Source organism: Peromyscus maniculatus, chromosome 9 (genome assembly GCF_049852395.1).
Source record: "Peromyscus maniculatus bairdii isolate BWxNUB_F1_BW_parent chromosome 9, HU_Pman_BW_mat_3.1, whole genome shotgun sequence".
NCBI lineage: Eukaryota > Metazoa > Chordata > Mammalia > Rodentia > Cricetidae > Peromyscus > Peromyscus maniculatus.
In genome coordinates this window covers 53,604,250-53,618,082 of record NC_134860.1, presented here as the reverse complement: position 1 = coordinate 53,618,082, position 13,833 = coordinate 53,604,250, and the positions used below count along the sequence as shown (strand labels likewise).

Here is a 13,833-nt window from a genome sequence, read left to right as displayed (position 1 = left end):
TCACACACTGCAGATGCCTGTGTTTGTGACTCTTTACATGTATGCTTCATCAACCTCAAAGCTGACACTAATTCCTGCTTGTACAGAAGGACAGGTTCGTGACCCCTAAATTAGACTAGGTTCCCCATCTCCCCTGTCTCTGAGGAGTAGCTTTGGAGGATGGAGTAGGCACCTCATCATGGGAAGCAGAGAGCAGCTTTGGAGAGTGGAGTAGGCACCTGTGGGATCCAGGACTCTCAGGATCTGGTCACAGATTCAACACCAGCAGAGAGCAGCTTTGGAGGGTAGAGTGGGCATCTCATCATGAGATCCAAGACTCAAGATCTGGTCATAGATTCAACACCAGCAGAGAGCAGCTTTAGAGGGTAGAATGGGCATCTCATCATGAGATCCAAGACTCAAGATCTGGTCATAGATTCAACACCAGCAGAGAGCAGCTTTAGAGGGTAGAATGGGCATCTCATCATGAGATCCAAGACTCTCAAGATCTGGTCATAGATTCAACACCAGCAGAGAGCAGCTTTGGAGGGTAGAATGGGCATCTCATCACGGGATCTGGTCACAGATTCAACACCAGCAGAGAGCAGAGTCATGAGAATTTCTGATTAGGAAGATAAAGCTTGACCAGACCAGCTCTGTAGTTTCCAGCCCTCCCTTTCTCCTGCTTTGGAACTATAAAAGCAGGGACCAGGCAGGAACACAGCAGAAGCTGACTGCAGGCTGCGCCAGTGGGAAGATGCAGGCCCTACTCTTCCTGTTGGCTCTTCTCTTGCCTCCTGAAGCTGGAGCTGGTGAGTTTTGTCTGCATCTCCCTATCCTTTGAGCTTTTCAGTAACTGATCCAAATCTGTTAACTTGGTTAACAGAGATCCTAAAATGAGGCAGGATCCGTTATATGTAGTCCAGGGGAAATCTCTTAGGTCAAGTAAGAATGAAAAATTAATTCCCCTTCACATTGTTTCATCAAAATACTCTCTGCTCTGGTAGGCAGCTCTTCTCTGGCCTTCCATTAGTGTTGAGGAAGACAGGATGAGGGAGTGAAGAAATGTCTAAATGAACTGGCAATTCAGGAACATGAATGACCATTGTGTTCTGAAACAGAGGATCATGGTGGACAGGGAGGACTTGAGAGGAAAGATCAAAGGATGCTGGGAGGGGCCTGAAACCCATGAGATGTCACTCAGCCTTGGCTCCATTTCCTCTGCCAACACTGTGTTGGGGTATCCTGGAAGTCTGTGACTCGGGACTCGGGGTTCTCTGTTCCAGAGGAGATTATTGGTGGTACCGAGTCAAAACCACACTCCCGCCCTTACATGGCCCATCTGGAGATCACCACTGAGAGAGGTTTCACGGCCAGCTGTGGTGGATTTCTCATAGCCCGAGACTTTGTGGTAACGGCTGCACACTGCAAAGGAAGGTAACAGTCTTCTCTTTCCATGTGGAGAAATGCACGAACCAGAGTCACAAAGCAGCAGAGGCCTGAGGAAAAGTCCCAGCCCTGCTCATCTCCAGATGGGCTCCTGCTCACACAGAGAGGACAAGGGGAACACACTGGACCATTTTATTTGTCATCTCCATTCTCAGAGGACAGAGCTTCAAGCAGGGCTCCAGTCGAGATGAACTACTGCTTTCCTCTTGTCCTGCTGTCCTCAGAGCTCTCAGTCATGGGCTGGGGTGTAACTGAATGATACCACATGCAAGGCCTTGGGTGCAGTCCAAATACTGGGAAAGAAAAAGAGCCAGTTCTCAGTCCTGTGTTTCCCTGGCTTGTTCCTTCTGGGAGGGCAGTGGTCCTGGGAGCTCTGTCTCAAGGACAATCGAGTCTCTCAAGTGTCTCTGCTCTGGGATAGAGAAGACCCTGGTGTCCCTCTGCCCAAAAGGAGTCCTCCTCACAAGAACATTTTTTTACTGCCTCTTTTCTCTTTCAACAGAGAAATCACTGTCACTCTTGGAGCTCATGATGTGAGCAAGAAAGAACCCACACAGCAGAAGATAAAAGTCAAAAAACAAATTGTTCACCCAAATTACAGCTTCTATTCCAATCTGAATGACATCATGTTACTGAAGGTACCATTGTTTTTCTTGCCCTTTTTACCTCCTTCTTCCTTAGCTCTCCCCCTGGCCCAGGCTTTGAATTTGCTCTTATCCAATGCATTTGCTCGGCACCCACCCCTGAATTCCATGTCCTTACCACCGCAGTGGGAAAAGACCCATTCTCCTCTGGGTTACCATGTCTTCCCTCCTTCCCCCTGCAGCTTCAAAGGAAAGCTAAGCAGACTCCGGCTGTGGATACAATCCCCCTGCCTAGACCATCGGACTTTATTAAACCTGGGAAAACATGCCGGGCCGCTGGCTGGGGAAGAACTGGGGTGACAGAGCCAACCGCGGAGAAACTGATGGAGGTGAAGCTGAGGATCATGGAGAAAGACGCCTGCAAATACTATCCCAATTACAGCTATAAGCTCCAGGTCTGCGTGGGCAGTCCCAGAAAGATCAACTCAGCCTACAGAGTGAGTACACACCTGCTTTCCCTCCCCACATCAGGAACAGCGTCTGCTAGAGGGCCAAACGGTCCTCCACTGTCATGACTGATGCCTGGGGTCTTAGGTCCGCAGCATTCTGGGAACTGAAATTCTCCCTCTTGGTCCTCATTCCCACATCCAAACCCTGCCTGCCACCTTCCCAGGGGGCTCCAGAAGAGAAAAGAAGGGAGTGAAAAGAGACAACTGAGTCAAGACCAGAGGAAAAATTAAATCCCTAACTTCTGGCTCACAGCAGGGAGCCGGAACTCCTTATCTCACTGTAGGGTTAGCTATGGTGAGGGGTCTGTAGCTGGGGGAAGGTGATCTTTGCTCACAGTCCGCTTTTTCTAACCTACAGGGAGACTCCGGGGGACCTCTACTGTGTGCTGGGGTGGCCCATGGTGTTGTGTCTTATGGGCGTGGAGATGCAAAGCCCCCCGCGGTCTTTACCCGGATCTCCTCATATGTGCCCTGGATTAATTCAGTCATAAACAGCGAGTAGCTGGAAAGCCTTGTCAACCTGAGTCAGGGTCTCCAAGCCAGAGCTCTTCTAGCACCCCTTGGGTGTGGAAAAAAAAAGCTATCCCCAGTCTGCCCCCAGCCTAACCCAACCTCTCCCCAGCCTGTCCCAGCCTGTCCCAGCCTGTCCCAGCCTGTCCCAGCCTGCCCCCAGCCTGTCCCAGCCTGTCCCAGCCTGCCCCCAGCCTGTCCCCAGCCTGTCCCAGCCTGTCCCAGCCTGTCCCAGCCTGCCCCCAGCCTGCCTCCAGCCTGTCCCAGCCTGTCCCAACCTGCCTCCAGCCTGTCCCAACCTGCCTCCAACCTGTCCCAGCCTGCCTCCAACCTGTCCCCAGACTGCCCCCTGAGAGGATCTCAAAAATACTCAAGGCTCTGGTGAATGACTGTTCCCTGTGATGCACCTCAATAAAGACGTGGCCTCCAGCCGCTGTGAGACTCCACGCCATGCTCTGAACTGACTCAGTCCCTCACCCACACCTAGACCCTCTTTGAGCTGAATGAAGAATTGTTTGGGGATGCTCTCTTGGCCAGTTAGCAACCTTGACTACTGGTCTCCTGGCACCGGGTGTGCCACCGTGGGTCATTGAATGTCATCTAACATACATGCGTGTGTACTGTAAGGTTTCACACCCAGAGTAATTTGTGGCTCTGCTGTTTTCCTCCGCCGTCCTTTCCTCTCCTCTTCTCTCTCCTTGTCCTCATCTCTTCTTTCCACAAACCCCATGCCTCAGCCACCGCACCTTTTCCACACATCATAGCAAATTCCCATGTCTAGGTCAGGAATGGCTGGTGATAGCGTGCGTCCCCAACACCTGGCCATCCTCTCAATACTGCACCCGCAGCTGGAGGAGAGCCTGCCCTCGAAAGTCCCTGGAAGGTGTCTGTGGCTGCAGCGGTCATCCCAGGGGAGTCTTGGCTCTTTCTGGAGCCAAACGCAGGGCAGAACTAGCCATCGGTGGCAAGAGGTCCCCAAGAGCCTCAGCGCGGAGCTGGTTCTAGAACTGCTTCTGAGGCACCCAAATTCAACTGTCACCTTCCTCAAAGATGGCACAGTGACTTCTAGCCTTTCAGAAGAAGAATGCCCGAGTTAGGTCAACTTCTAAGTGGCCTGCTCTCCTCCTAGAAGCCAAAGCCCCCATTGTCCTTAGCCAAGAAAAACAGCAGGGTACTGTGGAGTCTGAAACTGAAGAGACCTCACGTGAGCTCTACTATGCCCCAAGGGGGACCTAACATAACGGGCTTGACCCTTGACTGCTGTACCATGAGAAATTGCTGCTATACTGCCCCGACCGGGAACTTAGCACCTCCACCCTCCTCAGTGCCTGCCGGCCCACACATCTGGGTTTCCCACTTCACCACAGACAGGCCCTGCACTGATGTCCTAGACTCCTATCACCATCGAAGGCAGTGTAGATGCCTGGGATCTGGACCCACACCTGGGGCCATGTGTGGGTTCAAGGGCCACGCCGCTGTTGGGTTCATGTCAATCTAAGTGACCTGCACTGCCACCCAGGGCCATGATGTCATCCAGGCCCGGGCTGCTGCTGCCAGGGCCCACATCTGGGTCCGTGGTACTGCCACAGCCACGGTCTGTGTTGATGTCGGTGGCTCCTGTTAGCACTGAAAGCAGTGAGGATAGAGCTGCACAGAGCTGGCCCTGGCCCTCACCAACTGCACCTCTCTGGAGAGCGCGCACTCCACCTCCCCAGGGCAGCACAGCAGAGCTGTCCCTGCTGGCTCTGAATATGCGAGAGTGGGAGAGCTAGACCCAAGGCCTGTTGCATGCATGGTGGCGGCATGGGCAAGGGATCCCTTGCCCCTTGAAAAGAAAAGCTGGTCCCAGGGTCACAAGAGTGGTAGAGATTATCCTGCCCCTCACCAGCTGCAGCACTCAGGACTGTGGGCCCTGTACTTAGCCTGGGAAGCTGAATAGAGCTGATCCCATTGACTGAGTCCCAGGTGATCTGGCGCCGTGAATGCATGTGGGAGATCTGGCCTCACCCTTCACCTGCCATCTGGTGGAGGGGGCAAGGGAGAGATGACCCCCTCCTCCCCCGCCCCTTGCCACCTGTGGTGGGTGGGAAAGTTGGCCCTGAGGTCCTGGGAGTGGGAGAACTGGCCCTGTCCCCCACAGGCAGCAGCACTAGGAAGAGCAAGCCCTGCATCTTGCCTGGACATCACAATAGAACCTGTTGGTGGGGGTGTAGGTGAGCAGGCCAGGGGCATGAGAGCCAGAAGACTGCCCCCCCCAATCTGCCATGTGATGGCATGGGTGAGGGAAAAAGTATCCTCCCTCCCCTCATCCCTGTCACCTGCAGCAGGTGAGAGAGCTGGCCCCGGGACCACGAGGATGGGAGAACTAGCCCGGCCCCTCACCATCTTGAGCACAAGAGCGAGTGCGCACCACACCTTGCCTGGGCAGCATACTAATGCTGACCTTGTTGGTGGGGTCTCAGGAGAGCCAGGCCTGTAGGCATGAGAGCAGGAGAGCTGCCCCCACCCTCTCCCTGGTATGCCACCGAATGGCAAGGGTAAGGGAAACAGGCCCTCTCCCCGACTTGTGACAGGCAGGAGAGCCCACCTTAGGAGCATGAGAACAGAAGAGCTGGCCTTGCCCCTCACCAAGTGCAGCGATCCAGAGATCGGGCGTTGCTGGAGTCCGGCTCTGGATGAGGGCAGGGTCTGAAGATGCGTGGATGCAGGAGCGGCCACGGAGAAATCAGACACGGGACACTTTATAGTTTCGTTTTAGGAGAGATGGACAGAGAGGAAACACATCTCGGTATGGCTTGTCCTACTCTGACAACCTGTATATCTCACCAGCTTTATTTATACACAAAATCGTTTCCTTGTTTACTTTAATCATTGATTACAAAGTCTTTTCATAGTATATTCATTTTCTAAAGTTTTCCATAACTACATAAGCACAGCAAAGTAAAAGAAACAAAATGAGCAAACAGTAAATTTCAAGAGAACTAAAATCTAGCATTATGATAAAATCAATTCTTTTAACTCAATATCCTTTTTCTTAACATTGGTGCCACAAAGCCTTGCAGTCACAGAAAAACTAGACAGGATGTCTCTATTTAAGTTTGACTAAGTTAATAGATCAGAAGTTACTTCCTACTACCTGTTATTCTATTAATTTACTATTATGAATATTTGCTCTTTCTACAGAAATCTAATTCCTTGGTCCCTTGTTTAAATTCTTTCTTTTATAGCTAATATAAGACCACCATTCTTTCCCTCGACTTCTGAAATGCCGTGTTCTGCTCTTCATTCTTTCTACAGAGAAGTCCTGACCTGACAAGTCTGCTCAGGAAGCCAGGCAGTTCACCGAGCCAAGATGTTTCTCTCTGTGTCTCTGTCATAAACTCTTGTTTCACTATGGTCTCTATCTTTATTATAATCCTACAGAGAGTAAAAGAACATCAAGATTCCTAAAACTGCTTAATTTGCCTTCAGGAGGTACCAAGGCTTGTTGTTCATTTTATAATCAAAAATCTTTTCCTTGTCCACACTAGTTCTGTGTTTCTGAGGCAAACCATAAAAACCTAGTGATTGAGTTATAGTTTGTCGGCTTCTAGAATTTCCCAAAGTTTTTCTTCTTAAATGATTTGTTCCAGACTCTATGTCTCATGCTTATTAATACCACTTAAGTAATAAGTTCTATAGAAGTCTCGATTTCTTGCCTAGCTAATTCTCCCAGGGAATCACCATAAGTTTTATTCTTAACATCAGCTTCCATAAAAATGGCTATGTTACCCCAGTTCTAGCCTTCAGTGAGGGGTCCTTAACAATAAGAAATTCAAACATTAAACATGTCAAAGACATAGGTTAAGAGTTATACAGCAAATTCCGCGAAGGGCAGTGAAGGGTCAGTCCAAGTCATTCGAGCACTGTGATTTTTGTCAAGCAGCGCCTTCAAGATGCTTGGCATCGCCAGGGCCCTACACCTCACCTGGGCAAAACAGCAGAGTTGGCTGGCCCTGCTGGTCACCTGGTGGTGCAGATGAGCTAGACCCAAGGGTGGGAGAGCAGAACTGGCCTAGCTCCTTGATGTCCACTACACTGGTATGAGCTAGCCAGGGCAGTGCTGGAGAGCTCGCCTGAATGGCGACAATGAGGGAAAGCTGGCCAGCTGACCAACCCAGCTGCCACCCAGGCCAGAACCAGAACTATAATCTATCCCATCCCAACACCCACGTCATCTATGAACTACTGGGGCATGTGAAGAGGCCAGACCTGCAGATCCAAAGCTACAGGATCTCCATGGCAACAATAGGATATCTGAGAGGAGTCCCAATGGGAGCCCAGTATTGACAGTGTGGCAGAAGCCAGAGGCCTCAAACCAGACCAATGACGCATTGCAGTGAGCGTTTGCAAGTAAAGATGTGTGGACTGAAGGGTCTACTGTGGGACTCACTGTACCCCACTGCAGCTTCCATGCTGAAATTTTTTTGTTTTTTTGTTTGTTTATTTTGTGTATGTGTTTGGTTTTTGGATTTTTGAGGGGCTTTTTGGACTTTTTATAGCTTGCTTTTGGAGGGAGGTTGCAAGGGCAGAGAGAGGAAACAAGGGGATGGGAGACGAGTGGAATCGGAATGCATGATGTATCGATAAAAAGTTTTTTTAAAAGATAGCTATCCAAGTACAAGACTGACTATAAACTCTAACTCTATGAAAAAAAAAAACCCACATGTGGGGATTAAACAGCCTAAAAGGACCTTTAAAAAGAATCTGTGTTGGATTACAGTTTCAAAGGTGACTTTGTTTGTTTGTTTGTTTGTTTGTTTGTTTGTTTGTTTTTTCTAGCTCTATAATCTATAGTTGTGCAATTAAGTGGTATGGTCTTTTTCATTTTGATTTAGATTGCTTTGATTTGGGCATAGTCTCACGACATAGCCCAGAATGGCCTCCAACTTATAATCCTCCTGCCTCAGCCTCTCTAGGACTGGTACTACAAGCATGCCCCACCACCCTTGGCTTACACAAAAGTCTCAAAGGGTGAAATACAAAGCAGAGACAGTGGCTGTGTGTTTTCCTAGGAGATGTGAGTACTCACTAACCTGCAGCTGAGGCCACACAGCCTCTTTACCCCCACAGTCTAAGAACAACATGTACTTGGGACAACTCTTCCTCCCCGGAGCTGGGCAACTGGATGTGGGAGAGAGTGATTACCCCACCCTGCAACCTGGCCCACAGTAAAGTGGGGCAGATGGAAACTCCTGAGGGCTGCGCTGGGGCCTCATTCTGGAAGTTGAATTGCTTCCAGAAAGGTCACCACTACAGAACAAACCCCATGACATGGGCCCCTGGTGTCAAAGGAGCAGTTGGTGGCCCAGAAGCTCCAAAATCAAGAGGCTGGTTACCACCACAGCGTTCATTCTTAGGGATGGTGGATAGGGCACAATAATGACCTGCCCGATGAACCCTGGGCAGGGCCTCATGAGGTCAGCAAGGGAAACATAGATTAGAAGGTTTTGCCGGTGGTGAGTACTGTAGCAGGGCTGAGCAATTCAACTTAATGAAGCCTCTCCATGCACCATTGGCAGCAGACACCCACGGAGGATGTCAAAGCAAGCTCGGCCAGCAGCAGCTGAAGGAAGCATCCAGAGGAGGCCAGCTGCTTCTCACCCAAGCCTTGCAAAAGCAGAAACAAAATGCAAGAGTCGGAAAAAAAAAAAAGGCATATCTTCTGCCCAAAGAAATTGCAAGTGAGAAGGATTTACAGGTGACCAAAGGTTTGCCTTCAGAAAAAAAAAAAAAAAAAAAAAAAAAAAAAAGCTTACACTGAGGAGAATCCAGTCTCTGGTGACATGGGACAAGAAGAAAGAAGCCGGGGTTGATTAATGTCCTCCAGCCAGTGTCTCCCCATCTGTTCTCGTACTATCCAAAGTAATACTTTATCAATTATTTTCTAAATGAAAATTTTTAGTAGCTCTGAAAACATTTTTTTAAGAAGGAATGATGTTGCAGCATATTTGTTTACACTGTGAAGATGTGTCTTTGCCAAGGTGCCTTCTGATTTGGTTTAATAAAGAGCTGAATGGCCAATAGCTAGGCAGGAAGAGGTTAGGCAAAACTTCTAGAAAGAAGAAAGGCAGAGTTGCCAGCCAGACAAGGAATGGAAAGAGTAGGTATAAGATGGAAGAGAGGTAATATACCATGTGGCAGAACATACATTAATATAAATGGGTTGGCCGGGCGGTGGTGGCGCACGCCTTTAATCCCAGCACTTGGGAGGCAGAGCCAGGCGGATCTCTGTGAGTTCGAGGCCAGCCTGGGCTACCAAGTTAGTCCCAGGAAAGGCGCAAAGCTACACAGAGAAACCCTGTCTCGAAAAAACCAAAAAAAAAAAAATATATATATATAAATGGGTTAATTTAAATTATAAGAGCTGGTGGGACAAGACTAAGGATGAGCTTTCATAATCAATAAGAAGTCTCTGTGTCATTATTTGGGAGCTGGCTGGAAGGACAGAGAAAGATTTGCTACAGAAGAATATGACATTTTTAAGCATAAATAATTTGGGGGTTTTCTTCATTCTGTTTAGTTTTATACAAAATCTTGCTATTAAGCCGAGGCTAGCCAGGGACAAGTGCCATAATCTTGCCTCAGCCTTCCAAGTACTGAGGATTGCAGTGTCTACCACTATACCCAGCTTTTCATTTCATAATGTAGAGCTACTAAATGTTAGCTTGGAGTCACCTTTGTGTACTGAATAGATCTTGAACATCTTAATTATTTTTAGCATTGCATTACAAAATTATCTCCTAAGAAACAAATCCTAAACTGGACATAGTAATTTAGGATTAAACACACATAACCCTGCACTTGAGGGGCAGAGGCAGGAAGATCAGGATTCAAGGCCATGGTCTCAGCTGTATACGGAGTTCAAGGCCACATAAAAGCCTGACTCAAAATGAAAAATGAGAGAGGAGAGAGGAGAGGGGAGGGAAGGAGGGAGGGACAAAAAGAGGAAGGAAGAGAGGAGAGGAGGAAGGAAGGAAGGAAGGAAGGAAGGAAGGAAGGAAGGAAGGAAGGAAGGAAGGAAGGAAGGAAGGAAATTAACCACCCCTGGGTGGTGGCTATCCCTGCCAGAGCATACACTCTACAACATATTCTATTATGATAGTCCAGTTTTCCCAATGGCTTTATAATGTTGTAGATGATGAAATTTTGAGTGTATATTATATACACTATTGTGTCATGAATTGATCAAACATCTTGAACGGTTTTCTGTGACTCATGTCTTTAACACTGGGTCCTCAGCTAGAGGCACCACCTTTGGAAGGTTGTAGAACCCTCCCTCAGAGGTACAGCCTCAGGGGAGGAAGTTGGTTGCCGTAGGCTGGTCTTTAAGTTTTGTATTGGAGTCCCACTTCCTGTCTGTTCTCTTTCTCCTGACTGCTGATGCAGTGGGTCTCACCCCTTCACAATGCTACTGCCGTGTCTTTCCATCACGGACAGCGCCCTCAGACTGCAGCAACGAGAAGAGTACCTAACACGACTTCCTTGAGACAACGCAAATCACAGGTTTCATCAGTTACTGCCTGTCAGTGAAGACAAGATCTCCTAGAGACCCCCATTCCCTTCTAACTAATCACACTCCCAGTTTCATGATCTTCAAACCATAGCTAAACTATGAAGCACAGCAACATATAAAGCAGACAAGGGAGCCAAAAGAGAAAGCAGAATTCTGATAAACTATACTCACATCAGACAAAGAAAATGCAAGCAAATCATGGGACAATATTTATGAGGTTGATGCCCTGCTGGGGACTGAACTGTATCAATCTCTTCCCTCACTTCCAGCCGAGCAGATGAAACACAACTCAATGCTGGTGGATCTGAGCCATGATGCTGGGAGCCGTCACCTAGTCCTAAGTGACCTACCCCTCCATTTCAACAACACAAGTGAAAAACCTTGCCTAGGCCTCTGGGGCTTGGTCTCACAGATGCAGAACCTCCACAAGATTTCTCCAGCTCCAGATCCTCCTCTGTCCTGCTAGTGATGAAGTGTCAGAACTCTCAGTTTTAGCAAATAAAAACACAGGACTTACAGTTAAATTCCAACTTTAGATAGACAACAGTTTTCAGTAAAGGTTCCATTCAATATCTGGGGTGTTGTTTCTTGGGGTTTTGTTGTCATTGGTGTCCCCCTGAAACACACATTTAATGGGGCATTCTGGGCTTTATGTGACAACCCCAGAGGGTGAACAAAGCAATGCTAACCCTAAAAAGCCCAGATGCAGAAAGACTCTAGGGAAGTAAACGTCTCGTTCTTGAGAGGGTCGGAGTGGGTGATGGGCTCAGAAAGTTCGGATGAGAGCAGCAGCTGATGGAGACTAAGAAACAGGTCACTGTGCTCATGAGCCCAGGCTGGCACAAGGGCATGTGGAACAGTGTGCAGAAGCATTGACCCTCTGCGGGCTCCCCGCTATGAACCCAATCTCTTTGTGGTCTCCAAAAGAAACTTCACTGCACTGCACTGTGTGGCCTGCTCTTCCATGTCCAGGGGAGCACCAAGCAGGTGCTGGGTTTGTTTTTAATAGCTAGAGGTTGTATGGTCTTCCTCCCAGTTTCAATTCTACCTCTGTAAACAGACAGCAAAGGCATTTTCCAGGGTAGCTACAAAAAGAAAGAGTGTTAACTCTCGGACACTGACGTTGTACTCTTCAGTTTAGAACCCACCCCCACCCCAGCCCTCCAGAGAAGATGACTTACTTCATACCTCTGTCCCTTCCCTCACACTTAGCAAGACTCTTTCTCCTCCGTGGTTAAGCAGAAGGATCCTTAATTTGAAATCAGAAAGATCTAGCTCTACACCATAAACCCTAAAGGTCAGGTCAACAAAACTGAAATTTTCTTTGGGGTTGCTAGGGAAGTAACAAGGTATCTAATGGAATGGCAGACTGAGGAAAGGTCATCCCATGTCTTCACTCTCCGGTTGAAGTGTGTGGAGTAGCCTAGAGTCGGCTTCCTCCTCTACTTGATCTCTCTTTTTCCCTCTGTCTCTTCCTCTGACAATAAACACTGGTTCAGATGAAGAAATGCAGGTTAATGTGTTTCAGATAATCATTATATAAGAGGAATGCTGTTTAAGTTTTAATATATAATGTAATGAAATGGAATAGCATGAAAACTAACAGAATATTATATTTTTTATTTTTCTTTATTTTTGAAATTTCCTCCCAACTTCATGTGTGTGTGTTTTTTTAATAACCCAAGAAGTCCAGTTAGTGCTGCCATGTGTATGAGTCTAGAACCATCAGGGGCCACATCCTCTATGAAGAAGACATCTGCCTCCCCAGCAAGTATTCACTGACAGTCGCTCCTTGGTGTGGAGTCTGGAGATGATCTACCCCGCCTATGGCAGGAATTAGGCTGGCTTGATCTCCTGTAGGCTTGTACAGGAAACCACAGCTGCTTCAAGTCCATGAGTGTGACAGCCACCCCATGCCCAGAAAACAGCCAGGCTTTCACCGTGCTCCTCTCCATCCTCACACTCTTTCTGCCTCCTCTTCCACAATGATCCTTGACTGTTGCTTGGGGAGTGGAGAGGTGATATAGATGTCCGTGTAGGGCTGAGCACCTAGTCCCTCATTCTCTTGACAAGTTATGCATCTCTACATTGACTGCTGCAAAGAGAAGCTTCTCTGACCAAGGATGACAGCAGCTCGGGTCGATGATCATAAGCACAAATATTTAGAGGAAATTTTGACAACTTTACCATCAAACAAAATAAGACCTTCCATAGGCTTTTGACTTTGGGTCAAGATTACAATAACAGGCATACTCCTCCTGTGGAGTATGCATCAAATCCAATCAGAAATCAGTTATTTACCCCAATAACAGTCATGCCACTATGGCACTAATAGACACATCTTGCCTGGCAGATCTGTATTGCAGTATACAAGGTCCAAAGCTGGGTAAGTCTATTGATGTCTTTGCTCCCCCAGCAGCCTGTATTGTACCTTCCAGAACTAGGTAAGAAGTTTCCAGGTCAGTTTGAGACTGATTTTCTATTTCCTGCAGCCAATAGGTGTGGTATCTTCAGCAATAAGGCCTTACCGTGACATTATGGTAAGCGACCAAGAGCAATGGCAGTAGTTTGTGTTGTTTTGGAGACCAGTAACTCATAGGGAGGTATCCTATGCCTAGTGTTACGATTTTTATTTAAAAACCCATGTTTTCCAGTATTGACATTTGCCACACATGCATAGTAATTCTGTTCAAACTCTTTATTTAATTAGCTTACTAATTAGTGGATTTCCTTAAGTTTTTTTTTAAATAGTACTTTAGTGTGGATTAACCTACCCAGTATCCCTTTTCTCCCCCACCCCTGATTAATACTTTAACCCCCCTTACTCTGCAAAAATGGCATATTGTGTATGTTTGTTTGCTCATGTACATATCTATGCATGTATATGTCCATTGAGGCTTTCTGAAAGACACATTTCCTACTGTGGGCTATAGTAATCGCAACCTGTGTGCTCCTGGATGCTCAGTGCAAAGATTACCCTCAACCCAAGTTTCTAGGGACTTTTAACAAGTTGGCCTAACTAGAAAAGGTAGGATTCCTCCATAGTCTGCCCCCACACTCCTAACCCACACAGAGGCACAGTTGAGAACCCACCTGAGTACCTAGGCTTCAGTTCCACCTCTAGTAAAACAGTGTCATTCTGGAGGACCGTCCAGTCATGAAGAGAGCAACTCTAAAAAAAAAAAACACGACCACACAGTTCCTGTGATAACAGCTCTGCCACTCCCCTGCCCCCTGGGAGTAATAA

The 13,833-nt window shown here is 47.8% G+C and overlaps 1 protein-coding gene across 1 annotated transcript; it reads left to right on the top strand.

Annotated features, from left to right (window-relative positions):
* The first annotated feature begins 650 nt into the window (after positions 1-650).
* Positions 651-3,477, top strand: LOC102918411 (mast cell protease 4-like). The gene is made up of 5 exons (XM_006988568.4): positions 651-791; positions 1,266-1,416; positions 1,931-2,066; positions 2,255-2,509; positions 2,880-3,477. Exons 1-5 carry the CDS (start codon positions 737-739, stop codon positions 3,021-3,023), a joined length of 741 nt encoding a protein of 246 aa, XP_006988630.2. The 5' UTR covers positions 651-736; the 3' UTR covers positions 3,024-3,477.
* The last annotated feature ends 10,356 nt before the right edge of the window (positions 3,478-13,833 follow it).

What these genes read in the sequence shown, in the direction of transcription:
- LOC102918411 (XM_006988568.4), top strand. Translation starts at nt 737, where the DNA reads ATGCAGGCCCTACTCTTCCTGTTGGCTCTTCTCTTGCCTCCTGAAGCT. An exon ending in GCTGCACACTGCAAAGGAAG is followed by an intron (nt 1,417 to 1,930) that starts GTAACAGTCTTC and finishes CTCTTTCAACAG; the next exon opens with AGAAATCACTGTCACTCTTG. An exon ending in ATGACATCATGTTACTGAAG is followed by an intron (nt 2,067 to 2,254) that starts GTACCATTGTTT and finishes TTCCCCCTGCAG; the next exon opens with CTTCAAAGGAAAGCTAAGCA.